This window comes from Budorcas taxicolor, chromosome 4 (genome assembly GCF_023091745.1).
Source record: "Budorcas taxicolor isolate Tak-1 chromosome 4, Takin1.1, whole genome shotgun sequence".
Lineage (NCBI taxonomy): Eukaryota > Metazoa > Chordata > Mammalia > Artiodactyla > Bovidae > Budorcas > Budorcas taxicolor.
Window position 1 is genome coordinate 42,209,826 of NC_068913.1, and position 18,813 is coordinate 42,228,638.

The window sequence follows — 18,813 nt, forward strand, 5'->3', positions numbered from 1 at the left end:
GACTGTCTTTTCTCCATTGTACAGTCTTACCTACTTTGCTGTACGTTAATTGGCCATATGTGTGTGAGCTGTTTCTGGCTTTCTACCCTGTTCCAGTGATCTACATTTCTGTTTTGGTAACACTACCATACTGTTTTGGTGACTGTAACTTTGCAGTACAGCCTGAAGTCAGGGAGCCGTGATTCCTCCAACTTTGTTTTCTTTCTCAAGATTGCTTTGGCTATTCAAGGTCTTTTATGTCTCCATATACACTTAAAATTTTTTTTTCTAATTCTGTGAAAAATGCCATTGGTAATTTGATAGGGATTTCATTGGGTCTTTGGATTGCGTTGGGTAATACAGTCATTTTAACAGTGTTGATCTTTGAATACAAGAATGTGATGCATCTTTCCATCTGTTTGTGTCATCTTTGATTTCTTTCATCATCATATAGTTTCAGAGCATAGGTCTTTTGTCTCTTTCAGTTCAGTCGCTCAGTCGTGTCCAACTCTTTGCGACCCCATGAATTGCAGCATGCCAGGCCTCCCTGTCCATCACCAACTCCTGGAGTTCACTCAAACTCATGTGCATTGAGTCGGTGATGCCATCCAGCCATCTCATCCTCTGTTGTCCCCTTCTTCTCCTGCCCCCAATCCCTCCCAGCATCAAAGTCTTTTCCATTGAGTCAACTCTTCGCATGAGGTGGCCAAAGTACTGGAGTTTCAGCTTTAGCATCAGTCCTTCCAATGAACACCCAGGACTGATCTCCTTCAGAATGGACTGGTTGGATCTCCTTGCAGTCCAAGGGACTCTCAAGAATCTTCTCCAACACCACAGTTCAAAAGCATCAATTCTTCGGCACTCAGCTTTCTTCACAGTCCAACTCTCACATCCATACATGACTACTGCAAAAACCATAGCCTTGACTAGATGGACCTTTGTTGGCAAAGTAATGTCTCTGCTTTTGAATATGCTATCTAGGTTGGTCATAACTTTCCTTCCAAGAAGGAAGCGTCTTTTAATTTCATGGCTGCAGTCACCATCTGCAGTGATTTTGGAGCCCAGAAAAATAAAGTTTGACACTGTTTCCCCATCTATTTCCCATGAAGTGATGGGACTAGATGCCATGATCTTAGTTTTCTGTATGTTGAGCTGTAAGCCAACTTTTTCACTCTCCTTTTTCACTTTCATCAAGAAGCTTTTTAGTTCCTCTTCATTTTCTGCCATAAGGGTGGTGTCATCTGCATATCTGAGGTTATTGATATTTCTCCCAGCAATTTGTTTCTTTAGGCAAGTTTATTTCTAGGTGTTTTATTCTTTCTGATACAATGGCAAATGGGATTGTTTTGTATATTTGTGTTTCTGATATTCATTGTTAGTGTACAGACATGGAATAGATTTCTGTGTAATAATTTTGTAATAATAATAATTACAAATTTACTTATCCTGCAACTTTACTGTGCTCAGACGCTCAGTTGAGTCTCTATGTGACCCCATGGACTGTAGACCACCAAGCTTCTCTGTCCACGGGATTCTCCTGGCAAGAATAGTGGAGTGGGTTGCCATTTCCTTCTTCAGTAACTATATTACAGCTCTTCAAAAATGAATTCAGTGGTTTTCTGATAGCATCTTTAGGATTCTTTGTGTATAGCATCATGTCATCTGCAAGCAATGACAGTTTTACTTCTTTTCCAATGTGGATTTCTTTTATTTCTTTTTCTTCTCTGATTGCCATGACTAGTACTTCCAAAACTATATTGAATAATAGTGGTAAGAGGCAACATCCTTTCTTGTTCCTGGTCTTAGAGGAAATGCTTTTATCTTCTAACTGTTGAATATGATGCTAACTATATTTTTGTCATAAATGGCCTTTAAGTATGTTCAGAAAGGTCCCCTCTGTACCCACTTTCTAGAGTTTTTTTTTTTTTTTTTAATCTCAATGGATATTGAGTTTTGTCAAAAGCTCTTTCTACCATCTATTGAGATGGTCATATAATTTTATTCTTTAACATTCTTTGATGTCATATATCATACAGATTGATGTCCAGATATTGCAAAATCCTTGTATCCATGGTATAAATCCCACCTTATCATGTTGTGTGATCCTTTAATGTATTGTTTGATTTGGTTTGCTAGTAGTTTGTTGAAATTTTTCGCATCTGTATTCATCAATGATAATGACCCATGGTTTCCCTTTTTGTAGTATCTTTGTCTGGTTTTGGTATCAGGGTGATGGTATCCTCATAGAATGAGTTTGAGAATATTCCTTCTACAGCAAATTTTTCAGTAGTCTCAGAAGGACAGGTTTAACCCTTCTGTAAGTTTTTAGTAGAATACACCTGTGAAGCCATCTCAGTTCAGTTCAGTCACTCAGTCGTGTCTAACTCTTTGAGATCCCGTGAATCGCAGCATGCCAGGCCTCCCTGTCCATCACCAACTCCCGGAGTTGACCCAAACTTATGTCCATCGAGTCGGTGATGCCATCCAGCCATCTCATCCTCTGTCGTCCCCTTCTCCTCCTGCCCTCAATCCCTCCCAGCATCAGAGTCTTTTCCAATGAGTCAACTCTTCGCATGAGGTGGTCAAAGTACTAGAGTTTCAGCTTTAGCATCATTCCTTCCAAAGAAATCCCAGGGCTGATCTCCTTCAGAATGGACTGGTTGGATCTCCTTGCAGTCCAAGGCACTCTCAAGAAGCCATCTAGTCCTGGACAGCTTTTGTTAGAAGTTTTTAAAGCACAGTTTCAATTTTAGTACTTGTGATTGGTACGTTCATATTTTCTATTTCTTCTTAATTCATTCATGGGAGCGTATACCTTTCTAAGAATTTGTACATTTCTTCCAGGTTTTCCATTTCATTGACATATAGTTGCTTGTGTTTGTCTCTTATGATCCTTTGTATTTCTGTGGTGTTTGTTGTAACTTCTGTTTTTTTTCATTCTAATTTTATTAATTTGAACTCTCCCTTTTTCTTTCCTTGATGAGTCTGGCTAAAGGTTTATCCATTTTGATTCTTTTTAAAGAACAAGCTTTTAGTTTTATTGACCTTTTCTATTTTTTTTCTTTTTGATTCTGCTCTGATTTTTATGATTTGTTTTCTTCTACTAACTTTGGGTGTTGTTTGTTCTTCTTTTTCTATTGCTTTAGGTGTAAGGTTAGGTTTATTAGAAAATTTTATTGCTTCCTGAGATAAGATTGTATTGCTGTAAACTTCATTCTTACAGCTGCTTTTGCTTCTTCCCATAAGTTCTGGATCATCATGCTTTTATTTTCATTTGTCTCTAGGTGTTTTCTTTTATTATTATTCTTTGATTTATTCAGTGATCTATTGGTTTCTTGATAACATGTTGTTAATCTTCAACCCGTTTGTGTTTTTTCAGTGTCTTTTTTGAAGTTGAATTCTAATCTCATAGCACTGTGGTCAGAAAAGATTCTTGATATGATTTCAGTTTTCCTAAACTTATCAAGGCTCACTTTGTGGCCCAGCCTGTGATCAATCCTGGAGAATGTTCCATGTGAACTTGAAAGGAGTGTATATTCTGCTGCTTTTGGATGGAGTGCACTATAAATTAAGTCCATCTGGTCTTTCTTTTAAGTCTTGTGTTTCCTTTGGTCTTCTGTCTGGATGATCTGTCCATTGCTGAAAGTGGGAAGTTAAAGTCCCCCAGTATTCTTGTGTTACTGTTTATTTCTCTTTTTATGGCTGTTAGTACTTGATTTATATATTAGGATGCTCCTATTTTGGGTGCATGTACATTTGCAGCTATTACATCTTTTTCTTGGATTGATCCCTTGATCATTATGTAGTGTCCTTCTCTGTCTATTGGGAATGTCTTTATTTAAAGTCTTTTTTGTCTGATGAATGTTGCTACTTCAGCTTTCTTCTGACGTCCATTTGCATGGAATACCTTTTTCCATCCTCTGACTTTCATTTTATATGTGTACTTAGATATGAAGTGGATCTCCTGTAGACAGTATACATACAAGTCTTGCTTTTGTATCTATTTAGCTAGTCTGTGTCTTTGGTTGGAGCATTTAATCCATTTACATTTAAGCTAATTAGCAATGTCTTTTCCTATTTCTATATTCTTTTTTTGGATTTGTTTCTGTAGGTCTTTTTTTCTTCCCTTTCTCTTTTCTTCTGTTGTGATTTGATGACTAGCTTCAGTGTTGAATTTTTTATTTTTTTTTGTGTATATCTACTGTAGATTTTCAGTTTGCTGTTACCATGAGGATTTGATATAGGAGTCCATACATAAACAAGGTTGTTTTAAGTTGCTGATGTTTTAATTTCAAGTGCATTTCCAATATCTTGCATTTGTGCTCCCTTATTCTCAGTTACTGGTTTTGATAGCATATTTTGCATATTTTTGTGCAAATGATTTCCTTTCTTACTTTTTTTGCCTTTACTGGTAAGCTTTTCCATTCTTAATTTCTTTGTTTCTAGTAGTGCATTTCTTTTAGGATTTGTTGCAGATCTGGTCTGGTGGTAATGAGTTCTCTGTAAAGCTTTTGATTTCTCTGTTGCAACTGAACGACAGTCTTCTTGGACAGGGTATTCTTGGTTGTAGGTCCTTCCGTTTCATCACTTTGGATATATCATGCCACTCCCTTCTGGCCTGCTGAATTTCTGCTGAGAAATCAGATGATAATCTTATGGGAGTTACCCTGTATGTTATTTGTTGTTTTACCCTAGTTGCTTTTAATGTTTTTCTTTGTCTTAAATATTTGTCCATTTAATTACTGTGTGTTTTGGCATATTCCTCCTTGGGTTTATCTTGCCTGAGACTCTCTGCACTTCCTGTACTACACTCACTCTTTTCTTTTCCATGTTAGGGAAATTTTGGCAATTTGCATTCATTTTTCTCTCTCTTTTCCTTCAGAAACTCATATAAATGTGAATATTGGTGGATTTAGCTTTGTCCCAGACTTTTAGATGCTCTTCATTTCTTTTTATTATTGTTTTCTTTATTCTGTTCTGCAGCAGTGGTTTCCACCATTCTTTTAGTTCACTTAGCCATTCTTCTGCCTCAGTTACTCTACTGTTGCTTGCTTCTAGTGATTTTTTCATTTCAATTACTGAATTGTTCATCCCTTTTTGTTCTTTTGTTTTTCTAGGTCTCAAACATTTCTTACATCTTCTTGCTCTTTTTATGAGATCTTGTATCATCTTCACTTTCATTACTCTGAATTCCTTTTTGGGTAGATCACCTATCTCCATTTCAATATGATGTTCTTCTAAGTTTTATCTTGTTCCATCATCTGGGACATATTCTTCTGCATTTTGTCTAATTTTCTGTGATTGTGATTTCTGTAGGCTGTAGGATTGTAGTTCTTTTTGCTTCTGCTGTCTGTCCCCTGGGATAATACTATCTGAGTCTGAGCGGCTTGCACAGGCTTCCTGGTGGGAGGATTTTATTCCTGCCCACTGGCAGGTAGAGCTGGGTCTAGTCCTTTTGGTGGGCAGAGCTGTACTCAGAAAGCCTGTGTGCTGATGGATGGGGCTGTGTTCCTGCCTTGTTGGTTGTTTTGGATGAGGTATCCCAGCACTGGAGCATATAGGATGTTGGGTGGGGCTAGATCTTGGGGAGGAAATGGTATTCACCAGAACTTCCACTACTGGTGTTTTTTTTTTTTTTCCAGTTTGTGGAAAATAATTATACCACCTGGCAGATATGGAATTTGGTTTTATTGTGATCATGACTTTGCCCCTCTTTCTGTCTTGTGGTCTTTTGTCTTTGGATGTAGAGTATCTTTTTTTTTTTTAGATGATTCTAGCATTTTGCTGATGTTGTTGTGGATGGTTGTTGAGCAATCAGTTGTGATTTGGGTGTTTTTGAAAGAAGGGATGAACTCAAACTCTTCTGCCTTGCCGTCTTACTGGCTGGTTGATTCAGGAATTTGTATACATGTAATTTTTAAATCCTCCAATAGCCACATTTTAAAATGATAAAAGTATCAGTTATATTTAACCCAGTATATCCAAAATCACATAATTTTACACATAATAAAAAATTAACAAAATCCCATGTGTACCTATGGCACATTTTGGTTTGTACTAACCCTATTTCAGGTACTTAATATGGACAGGTGACTAGCTGCTACCTTATTCAACAAGTCTGTATACTGCCCACATTCATTGGTATTCAGTTTTGTATCAGATTTTCCCACTGTTTAAAAATAAATGAGGCTTTTTTTTTTTTAATGGCCAAATCACCTGTTGTTACAACTATGATAGGGTAGAAAAACAATCAGTAGAGTGGAAATTTCCTTACTTTGAGGTTCCTTTACACGTCCTTTTGGTAAATGTTGTTCTTTCTTTTGATTGTGGATTCATTCACCTACCCTTATGGCTGATTAACATTTTTAAAATCATTTTTTGAAGTTCTCTCTCTAAGCAGGATTTCATGCAAATAGTTTGAAATTGTATACATCAAAACAAAAAAAGCGTTTGTTGAGTTTATTGAACCCCTACAATGGTTATTATCCATGGCACACATTGAATATAAGAAGAAACAACTAGATAATTTCCTCCATTTACTCCACAAATGAGTATCAGCAAAATGAGCCGCTGCTGAATGTGTTTGTTCAAAACAGTATGACCTAGCCTTCAATTATGAATACCACATTCTTTTTCTAGTAACAGCACCAACTTTGGAATCTTCTTACATTTCACTTATAACAGAAAATCAGTAAACTCAATCCTGCCTTTAAGATAATGGGCTATTGAAGATTAGCTTAAATGCCCAGATGGGTCTCTGAATGGGCATTGCCTACAACTGCCTTCCCAACACCTTAAACATGAAAGGAAAATAATACATTGGAAAGCTTTAAATATCATCAAAGATTCTGTCATAATGATACCAGCAGTTACCGTGTATCATAACCCCAGGATTGTGCATACTAACAGAACCCCCCTTTTTTTTTAATACATTCAAGTGTAAATCAATATTTCAATTTTATACCTCTTTAAGCTTATTGGAGAAGGTATAGTAAGTACTTCTATCATGCTAACAACATTGGAATGTTTTCTGTTTCTTTACACTCTTTTCCTAGTGTGTAACCAACAATCTGTCTCAAAGAGAATCCATCAGAGTCCTTGGTCTGCCCAATATACCTCTACTCCTAGTATTTTTACTTCTGTTTTTCTCTTAGATACCTTTAACTTCTTGCTTTCTTCCCAACTCTAGTTTAGAATGTTCATTTTTGCATGTTTTATCATGGTTGGTAACAATATCCAGTACAGGTATGTATTGGTTAACACATATATAACCTTATTGTTTTGCTACTGTTGTTCTTTTCTCCATAATTATGATCATCTTATTCAAAATAGATGGCTCCCCTTGCAAGGTTATTGATTCTTCTTCATATTGAAACCTCCATTTGGATATATGTTTTACCTTTTATAATTATGTTGATTATTAAATTCTTTCTCTCTTAAATTATTATCTACACAGTATGTACAATAGATGTGAACAGTAACTACTAACCTCTTTACTTCTGTGACCAGTAAGTCAGTTAATTAGTCTTTACAAAGCAAACATTTCCCTAGGAATGCAGTAATGGTTTATCCTTAGTGGTTAATCTTGAGACATTCCATCAAATTAGGTAGTTACTATTACTTTGCCAACAAAGGTCCGTCTAGTCAAGGCTATGGTTTTTCCAGTGGTCATGTATGGATGTGAGAGTTGGACTGTGAAGAAAGCTGAGCACCAAAGAATTGATGCTTTTGAACTGTGGTGTTGGAGAAGACTCTTGAGAGTCCCCTGGACTGCAAGGAGATCCAACCAGTCCATTCTGAAGGAGATCAGCCCTGGGATTTCTTTGGAAGGAATGATGCTAAAGCTGAAACTCCAGTACTTTGGCCACCTCATGTGAAGAGTTGACTCATTGGAAAAGACTCTGATCCTGGGAGGGACTGGGGGCAGGAGGAAAAGGGGATGACAGAGGATGAGATAGCTGGATGGCATCACCAACTCGATGGACGTGAGTCTGAGTGAACTCCGGCAGTTGGTGATGGACAGGGAGGCCTGGCGTGCTGTGACTCATCGGGTCGCAAAGAGTTGGACACGACTGAGTGACTGAACTGAACTGAAGCCTGTATAGGAATTGAGACTCTGAATTATGTTGTAGGGATACAAAGATAGGTAAAAGTATACCTATCCAGAACATCGTCGGTATGATGGTAGATTTGTGGGAGAAAGGAGGGGGTTTCATTGTGGTATTATCACAAAACAAATACCCTTACCTGTACCATTAATCATGTCACAATAACTTTCCCAATAGGAGAGATGCCTTAGGGGGAAAAAAAAAAAGGAAATGAACATTCGCATTCCAAGAGCACCATCTCACATTAATTGGTCTTTTATGGTTCAAGTGGTGGTGGGGGGGTGGTTTAGTTGCAAAGTTGTGTCTGACTCTTACAGGAGTCTGTAGCCCACCAGGCTCTTTTGTCTATGGGATTTTCCAGGCAGGAATACTGGAGTGAGTTGCCAGTATCCTTCTCCTGGCAATCTTCCTGACCCAGGGCTTGAACTTGGGTCTCCTGCATTACAGAGAGTTTCCTACATTGCAGGTGGATTCTTTACCGACTGAGCCACCGGGAAAGCCTTACTTCTGCTAAAGTAATAAACATTGATGAGACCAGTTGTGACAGATACTAAATTTAAGAAATATTCTAAATCATTTGGTCTATGTTTTGTTAGAAGTTTTCATCTTGCTGAGGTAAATGAAGTGCCTGATACCATTAAGTGGCCAGATTATAAACTAAAAACTAATAAATTTTGTTAGGAACAACTTGGAGCAGACCGAGTTCTTAAACATTTTTTGAGAAATATTTATTAGAAATTTAGATCTCTGTTTAGAATTAAATTTCTGTGTTCTGGTGGGAGAAGTGGATTATTGCATAGTATATTGAGTGTTCAACTGAATAGGAGGAAAATATTAAGTAGGTAACTGATGTAAACTCAGTATGAGGGAAAAGAGGGGAGTGTGGAGGAGCAAAGAAGCAGATATTTGATCAGAAGTAACCGGAAATGTAAATAATCAATTTATACTTTTCCCCTCTTTTAACTTTGCATGAATTGACATTAAACTAGAATGGAGTTTATTAATTTATACTCTGGTATTTTCATGAAATATACATATACACATAACTGGAAACAGTACAAACAATGGTAGTGATTGTTTCTCTGCAGTCTCGGCCACTTTTTGGTGATAGAAAATGGGTTTTTCACCCTCCTAACATATCATACGTAACATGTCAAGGCAAGCTGTTGCTTCTATTTGAAACACAATAAGCTGTCAATCATGCTCAGTCTTGCCATGGTCAGTTAAATTAACCTTATCTTAACCTTAAACTCATGTGAAATTCTTATTCCAATTAGGAGCACTCAGTAACTCCTCAAAACCTCTCTGTAATATTGAAATTAAAGAAATGCTCACTGTACTCAATATATGAACACTGATATGATATCCCATGAAATGAGCATTTAGATGTGTTTTTTCCCTCTATTAGATTTTCTTGTTAAAAAAAAAATGTGACTATGGACTCTGTAGATGAACAAGGAATATGAGTAACTATTTAACTGTTTTACACAAATTTTAGATAGGAACTCAGTGTGAGGTAATGCTTGCTTAATTAATAAAAATGTTTCATCTCTTGATTTTGATTATTCTTTGTCACGAAATCACTGATCTAAAACTCATTTTAACTTTGAGGAGAAAAGTCTTTTTTTCCTTGGTATTTATTGGGGTTCTATCCTATTTTAGACATACGACAGATTAGACGTACTCCAGATAAGCAGCAGGAGTTAGAGAAAAGTAGAAAATTGTGGCCACGTGAACATATCTCATTTTACTACTACTTCACAGAATATGTGCTCTTTATTTTCAAGTTCAATATGTCAGTTTTAAACAGGAAATAATAATTCCATTTTTATAACGATAGGCTTTTTTAAAAAGCTGAGTTATTTTAAGAACATTTGGAAGGGGAAAGTCATAAAAGTTGTGGCATGGATTCATTAAGCTTCCGTCTTTATAGACCTGTTTAGTCATGTCACTGGAATGAACAATTTTTTTATTTTGTGCTCAGTATAAAAAAAAAAAGTATATTTTCCTAGCTCCTGGATGATGAGTTGACATATTGATATTCTTCCTTTTAATTTGCTGTTATGTAATTGAAGTGTGCATGAAAACTCTGATTATGCAACACAGATAAAAGCAGCTCCTTTAGATTTCTATATATAAGACACCTGTTCATAAAGGTGAACCCTCCAGTAGGGCTGATACTCAGCAGCTATGTACTGGTGTGACCAGTCATCACAACTAAAAGGTTAATGCCTGGTAGACCAGGAGTTTCTAAGGGCTGAGATACAGGCAACTTTGTTCCATAGATTGGTGCCTGTGCCTTACCAGTCGGTAAATAAGTTTCTTGCCTGCCTTAAAGCATCCTAGTGACACACACACACACACACACACACACACACACACAGTTCACTTTGCCTGTATACTTACTTTTTGCCCTTATATGTGTCAATTATGGCAACTTTGCTTATGTCATCTTTTCCACTGAAAACTTTATAAACTCCATCTGCAGTGTTGTTGTACTGAAGAAATAAATACAAACAAGAAAAAATTACTTCTAAAACAAGCCATGCTTTCCAAATTATAAAGTATGTAATTAATTCACTTTTGCATTTCTCAGACACTGGCTGTTCACAATTATTTTATATGATTTGAAATATATGTGATTAATTTTTAAAATTACTGATTTCTAATATTTTATAAAAACAAGATATAAAAAGTACCTAGAAATACGTGCTAGATGCTGAGATAAAGGAAGAAAACAACGATCAGAAGCTGACATAATCCAACTCCAGTACTCTTGTAATTAAGCCAGAAAGGCCATTTTGATCACTAGTCCTATTATATTGAGGTGAATGGATAGTTAACAAAACCTATGAGAAATATGACAGCTTTCCTGAAGTTTTCTCAATGTTATGATCTCTAATATGTGGTTACTAAAATTTAGGTACACAAAATGAAAAACAGAATTAGCCAAGGAAAGAATTGAGTATTTTAGGTAAATAATAATAACTGAATTTATTATCCTTTAAGGCTTCTATACTTAAATTTAGTTGATATATAACCTTGCAATCCTAAAAATCATCTCAATTAAAATAATTAAAGAATATAACTGATATCTAATAAAGTGCCAAATGAATTCATATTCAATTTTAAATGCAGTAATCAACTGGTTCTTTTCATGGCCCAAAACATTAAACAATAACTAAGTACATCACCAAGTTCACATCTTCTTAAATTTCCTATATGTCCTTTCATGACATTTTTAGATGTTTTTATAAACTAACTCTATGAAAATATGACATTGCTGATTTATCCTTCTTGTTGTGTAGAATTTCAGGTAACTTTTAAATTTACATTCAAACAAACTTTTAGGAGGTCTAGAGAAGGAAGAATGGTATGATGAATACATTTCATATAAAAACTGGGCATTCAACTTGATTGTGCATAGATAGAAAACCAAAATTGAAAGTGTTCAAAGTTTTTCCACCCTACAACTTAATTTTAGACAATTTATATAGACAATTATTTAGACAATTTGTCAAAGAATGGAAACTTGATTAAATGTTAGTTTAATTTTTTTTTAATTTTTTTACTTTACAGTACTGTATGGTTTTGCCATACATTGATATGAATCCACCACAGGTGTACATGCGTTCCCAACCCTGAACTCCCCTCCCACCACCCTACCAACTAGGAAAGATAAAACTAGGTGAGATAAACTTTGAAATAGTGAGAATATTTATTAGGGTTAATACATTAATAGGGTTAAGAAATAGGGTTAACACACTGAATAATAAAACTGTGAATTACCAATGCCATTATATTTATCTGGTTAAAGTCTAATAATATTGACATTTATATTGTTACAGGATAAAATGAACCAACTGTAGTAGTAGGGTATGGAACCAAATTCAAGAATGGATCCTTATAGGCCCGCTAGTCTATATAGTTTTTTTTAAAGTTCTCTTTTGAAACATCAGAATTTGACTTTTTGATAAGTGAGTTGAGTATTCAAGTCACTTTTTAAACTTTTAAAAATGACTTTTAAGAACTTAGAGTATGTACTCTGAGATCAGAAACACAGTTGACACACTAAAATGATAAACTTATGAATTGTCAATGTGATTATATTTATCCAGTTAAAAGTCTTAACAGTATCAAGATTTATAATTGTTACTCACAGGATAAAACACACCAACTGTAGTAGTAACAGGATATGGAACCAAATTCAAGAATGGATCCGTATAGCCCCACAATAGTTCTTTCAAAGTTCTGTTTTGAAACATAGAAGATTTGGACTTTTTGATAAGTGAATTGAGTATTCCTTGAATAAATAAATTTGGATATAGATGTGGTACAGCCTGCAAAAAAAAATAAAAAAAATCATGGTTTAAGACACCAACTGCAATATCACTTTCTTAACAAATAAATGTAAATACAAGAATTAAACTGAATAAAACAATTTCCAGCTATTTTTAAAAGGACTGCCGAATCTAGCCAGGACTAAAAGTATATTATTTCTTCATCTCTTAATGGTTACATTTCTCTGTGGTGTGTGGGCCACAGGAAGAAGAGTTTCAAGTTGAGTCCGACTTTTTGACAAATTTTACTTATTTTTTTCATGAGTGATTTATTTTGGCTGTGCTGAGTCTTCACTGCTGGGCACGCTTCTCTCTAGTTGCCTTGAACAGGGCCAGTCTCTGATTGTGGTGTGTGGGCTTCTCGTGGTGGTGGCTTCTCTTGGTGCAGAGCATGGGCTCTGGGGTGTGCAGACTTCAGTAGCTGAGGCATGTGGGCTCAGTAGTTGCGCTCCCCAGCTCTAGAACACATGCTCAATAGTTGCGGTGCACAGGCTTAGCTCCTCCGAGGCATGTGGGATTTTCCTGGACCAGGGATTGAACTCATGTCTCCTGCATTATCAGGCGGATTCTTTATCACTGAGCCACGAGGGAAGCCCCATAAATCCTTTTTAAAATGATACACTCTAAATGGTCTTCTAATCAGTCTTCAGTTGATCATTCTATGATCTTGTCATCTTTCCAAATGATCGTAATTCAAAATAATAGCGTAAGAAAGCATTTTTATAAAAATGAAAAAAATATATCTAATTGTAGTTTTAATCATGAGGTTATTTACAGTTGGGTTCTAGAGGATTTCAAAACCAGTAATTTTGCGGTTTGTCTACTCACTGCTACAGCCAGGTTGAGAATGGTGAACGTGTCATCCTCAGTTCCAACTGATAGCGAGGGTTCAAAGATGGCGCCATTGGGCTGCAGGAAAGAGACCGTGTGGGTCTCAGGGTCCTGGGTTACATTTTCCTTGGCTAGATAACGAACTCTGAAAAACAGGAGGAACTAAAACTCAAAACCCTTGTTTCAAATGAATGTCATTCATTTTAACAGAAGTTAAAATTCAAAATAGTTATTCAAATAAACATTAATTCTCAAATGCCATTCATTTAAGCAGCGATTGTTGAGTACATAGATTATGTCAGAAATTAGGGTAAACAAGTGGATTAAAATGATAAATAAGCCAATGCTGAGCCTCCAGCAAACTAGAGAAGAGGAATCTTAGGTGTGCATAGCAGAGGAGAAGGAATATGTGTCATTATAGGAGTTTACACAGGTTCTGTGGGAAAACATCGAAAAGGTACAAACTCAGGCTAGGGATTATGGTGGGGATAATGGACAGGATACAATTCCATATTAAATGTTCCGAGTGACAAATAGAAGCTTAGGTAAAATGAGATAGAAAATAGCATGTGTTAGGTAAATGTGTTATTTTAGTAATTCAGATGTTTCAATATGGTTGGTTTAACAAGCAAGGAGAGTGGTGGAAATGAAGTGATTAAAATAGGCAAGATCTGGACTTAAAAGGGTTGCATCCCATAAAGAAATGTTCAGCTTTTATCCTGAAGGTGAGAAGAAGAAAGAGTTTTAAACAAGGGAATAGTAAGAGCATGTTTTCACATAAGAGAAAGACTGCTCAAAGTGCACAGACTTTCCTGGATTGGCTTCCATAGTCTCCAATGTTTTCATGAGAATTAAAGATGCTAGTGAAATATACTTTCTACTTTATAGATCATTTCCCCTCAATCCTTGCCCCATATACTGTTAAACTTATTACATCTAAGCTTCTCGCTCTAACACCTCTAGGCAAAGTACCATCTTTGGTACTTTAGGAAAGAGATGAAGGGTGGTTTTATGGGGAAAACTCTTTTGCAAGCAAAAGATATTTAGTGAGATTAAATAAGGTATACATTATTCATTGCTCTATCATTTACCTGAACATCTATTATGTGAGGTTATAGTAGATATCTGTTGTTATCTGACTAAGGTAAACACTGAAAAAACGTGAAACTGAAGTGTGGAAACAAAAATAAACCAGAGAAAACCTGACTTGATTTCAATCAGGTATAATAAAATTGTAAATTCCTGTAGGATAGGTATTATGTGTGTTCTGTATGCCCAAGCAGTATCTGGTAAATAGTAACTTCTTGGTAAATATCTTAGAATGAGTAAATAATGGTTCATATTCTTTAAAGAGTGAATTAACAAAAATATAGATATATATCTTATTTCTAATATACTTTCATTAAAGCTTTCTTGTTCACTATTCTTGGAGTACTGCAGACACAGAATACAAAAATCTAAAACAGCAGCCAGGATAGTCTATTACTACTCAATTATTATTTCCTCTTAGAAAATTATATTTTAAACTTAGATTACATATTATTAAAAATTTACTGTTAAAATACTTTAATTTTTAGGAAGATTTATAAATGTGTAATAATTGAAGTAATAGCAACATAGTTTTGACCCAGATTGTTTTCTTAGTTGTAGTTACAACACTATACCAGTAGATGGCAATCACTAAGAGAAAAATTCTTTAAACTGAGGTCTGTGTTTAAAATGTACTCTTTTTTTTAATATAAATTTATTTATTTTAGTTGGAGGCTCATTACTTTACAATATTGTATTGGTTTTGCCATACATCAACATGAATCCACCACGGGTACACGTGTTCCCCATCCTGAACCCCCCTCCCACCTCCTTCCACATACCATATCTCTGGGTCATCCCAATGCACCAGCCCCAAGCATCCTGTATCATGCATCGAACCTGGACTGGCGATTCGTTTCTTATATGATATTATACATATTTCAATCCCATTCTCCCAAATCATCCCACCCTCTCCCTCTCTCAGAGTCCAAAAGACTGTTCTATACATCTGTGTGTCTTTTGCTCTCTCGCAAACAGGGTTATCATTACCATCTTTCTAAATTCCATATATATACGTTAGTATACTGTATTGGTGTTTTTCTTTCTGGCTTACTTCACTCTGTATAATCTCCATTTTCATCCACCTCATTAGAACTGATTCAAATGTATTCTTTTTAATGGCTGAGTAATACTCCATTGTGTAAGAAAACATAATCACTCAATTTTGGTTTAAAAATTAGACTACATACAGGTTCTAGAAAGCGTTGGTTAATGATATCAAAGGGAGGAGTTCCCCTCTACTTTAGCCCAAGATTGGTTTCTGTGTACACCTACCAAAGCAGAGGAATTAAAAAAAAAATTATATTGGATCTGAGAATATTCTGAAGGAATTAACCAGGTCTTCAAAGAATTGGTGTAGATCGGAATAGACATATGCAAGATCTCAAACTAGATAATTTTATTCTTTGATCCATGTCACATCCTGCCAGAGTTTCATCAACTTCACATTAGCAGCCAAAGCTAAATAAGCCTGTGCTTCTGTTCGTGGAGAGACATCCTTCTCCACTGGAAAAGGTTGGTTTCCATTCCAATCCCAAAGAAGGGCAATGCCAGAGAATGTTCAAACTACCACACAATTGCACTCATTTCACATTCTACCAAGGTAATTCTCAAAATGCTTTAGGCTTCAACAGTGCATAAACCAAGAACTTCCAGGTGTACAAGCTGGATTTAGAAAAGGTAGACGAACCAAATATCAAATTGCCAACATCTGTTGGATCATACGAAAAGCAAGGGAATTCCAGAAAAACATCTACTTTTGCTTCATTGACTACACTAAAGCCTTTGGCTGTGGATCACAAATAATTGTGGTAAATTCTTAAAAGATGGGAATACCAAACCACCTTACTTGCCTCCTGAGAAACCTGTATGCAGGTCAAGAAGCAACAGTAAAAACCCAGCATGAAAAAACTGACTGGTTTAAAATTGGGAAAGGAGTACATCAAGGCTGTATATTGTCACCTTGCTTATTTAACTTACATCACAGCACATCATGCAAAATGCTAGGCTGGATGAATCACAAGCTAGAATTAAGATTGCTGGGAGAAATATCAATAACCTTAGATATGCAGACGACACCACCCTAATGGCAGAAAGCAAACTGAAGCTAAAGAGCCTGTTTATGAAGGTGAAGGAGGAGAGTGAAAAAAAGCTGGCTTAAAACTCAACATTCAGAAAACTAAGATCGTGGCATCTGGTCCCATCACTTCATGGTGAAATAGATGGGGAAGAAATGGAAACAGTGACAGACTATATTCTTGGGCTCCAAAATCACTGCAGAAGGTGACTGCAACCTTGACAGTGACACTTGCTCCTTGGAAGAAAAGCTGTGACAAACCTAGACAGCATATTAAAAAGCAGACATATTACTTTGCCACCAAAGGTCCATCTAGTCAAGGCTATGGTTTTACCAGTAGTCATGTTCGGATGTGAGAGCTGGACCCATAAAGAAGGCCAAGTGCCGAGGAATTGATGCTTTTGAACAGTGGTGCTGGAAGACTCTTGAGAGTCCCTTGGACAGCAAGGAGATCAAACCAGTCAATCCTAAAGTAAATCAACCCTGAATACTCATTGGAAGGCCTGATGCTAAAGCTCCAATGCTTTGGCCACCTGATGTGAACAGCTGACTCATTGGAAAAGCCCCTGAGCTGAGAAAGCTTGAGGACAGGAGGAGAAGGGGGTGACAGAGGATGAGATGGTGAGATGGCATCATTGAATCAATGGACTGGAGTTTAAGCAAACTCTGGGAGATAGTGAAGGACGGGGAAGCCTGGCTTGCTGCAGTTCATGGGGCCGCAAAGAGTTGGACATAACTGAGTGACTAAACAATACTTTTCCTCCACTTCCAGTTTCAACTGAACTCAGGATTTAATTGATGGAAAAAGCTATTAGCTTTTCCTGAAATGTAACCCGTCATTTTCCTATTATTTAAGGCATCTAAACACACACTATGGAGAAGGCAATGGCACCCCATTCCAGTACTCTTGCCAGGAAAATCCCATGGATAGAAGAGTCTGGTAGGCTGCGGTCCATGGGGTCGCTAAGAGTCGGACACAACTGAGTGATATCACTTTCACTTTTCACTTTCATGCATTGGAGAAGGAAAGGACAGCCCACTCCAGTGTTGTGCCTGGAGAATGTCAGGGATGGGGGAGCCAGGTGGGCTGATGTCTATGGAGTTTCACAGAGTCGGACACTACTGAAGTGACTTAGCAGCAAACAGACACTAAGAACTGTTTTATTGACCTATTGAGACAAAATGACTCATAGTTAGTCATAAATTCCTTTAATATTGTTCAGTTCAGTTGCTCAGTCGTGTCCGATTCTTTGCGACCCCATGAATTGCAAAAGGCCAGGCCTCCCTGTCCATCACCAACTCCCAGAGTTCACTCAGGCTCATGTCCATCGAGTCGGTGATGCCATCCAGCCATCTCATCCTCTGTCATCCCCTTTGCCTCCTGCAATCCCTCCCAGCATCAGAGTCTTTTCCAATGAGTCAACTCTTCACGTGATGTGGCCAGAGTACTGGAGTTTCAGCTTTAGCATCATTCCTTCCAAAGGAATTCTTTCCAAAGGAACACCGAGGACTGATCTCCTTTAGAATGGACTGGTTGAATCTCCTTGCAGTCCAAGGGACTCTCAAGAGTCTTCTCCAACACCACAGTTCAAAAGCATCAATTCTTCAGTGCTCAGCTTTCTTCACAGTCCAACTCTCACATCTGTACATGACCACTGGAAGAACCATAGCCTTGACTAGATGGACCTTTGTTGGCAAAGTAATGTCTCTGCTTTTGAATATGCTATCTAGGTTGGTCATAACTTTCCTTCTAATGAGTAAGCGTCTTTTAATTTCATGACTGCAATCACCATCTGCAGTGATTTTGGAGCCCAAAAAAATAAAGTCTGACACTGTTTCCCCATCTATTTCCCATGAAGTGATGGGACCAGATGCCATGATCTTCATTTTCTGAGTGTTGAGCTAAAAGCCAACTTTTTCACTCTCCTCTTTCACTTTCATCAAGAGGCCTTTTAGTTCCTCTTCACTTTCTGCCATAAGGGTAGTATCATCTGCATATCTGAGGTTAATTGATATTTCTCCCGGCAATCTTGATTCCAGCTTGTGCTTCCTCCAGTCCAGCATTTCTCATGACGTAGTCTGCATATAAGTTAAATAAGCAGGGTGACAATATACAGCCTTGATGAATTCCTTGTCCTATTTGGAACCAGTCTGTTGTTCCATGTCCAGTTTTAACTGTTGCTTCCTGACCTGCATACAGGTTTCTCAGGAGGCAGGTCTGGTGGTCTGGCATTCCCATCTCTTTCAGAATTTTCCACAGTTTATTGTGATCCACACAGTCAAAGGATTTGGCATAGGCAATAAAGTAGAAATAGATGTTTTTCTGGAACTCTCTTGCTTTTTCCATGATCCAGCGGATGCTGGCAATTTGATCTCTGGCCTTTTCTAA

General features: G+C 36.9%; 1 protein-coding gene across 1 annotated transcript in view; it reads right to left on the reverse strand.

The window, feature by feature from the left end:
- LOC128046805 (platelet glycoprotein 4-like) overlaps window positions 1–18,813 on the reverse strand; it is a 58,770-nt gene that overhangs the window by 15,100 nt on the left and 24,857 nt on the right. Inside the window, exons 3-6 of the mRNA XM_052639015.1 lie at window positions 13,256–13,403; window positions 12,248–12,427; window positions 10,494–10,585; window positions 8,227–8,273 (exon numbers count right to left, since the gene is read on the reverse strand). Coding sequence (XP_052494975.1) covers window positions 8,227–8,273; window positions 10,494–10,585; window positions 12,248–12,427; window positions 13,256–13,403 — 467 coding nt within the window. The remainder of the gene's footprint in view (window positions 1–8,226; window positions 8,274–10,493; window positions 10,586–12,247; window positions 12,428–13,255; window positions 13,404–18,813) is intronic.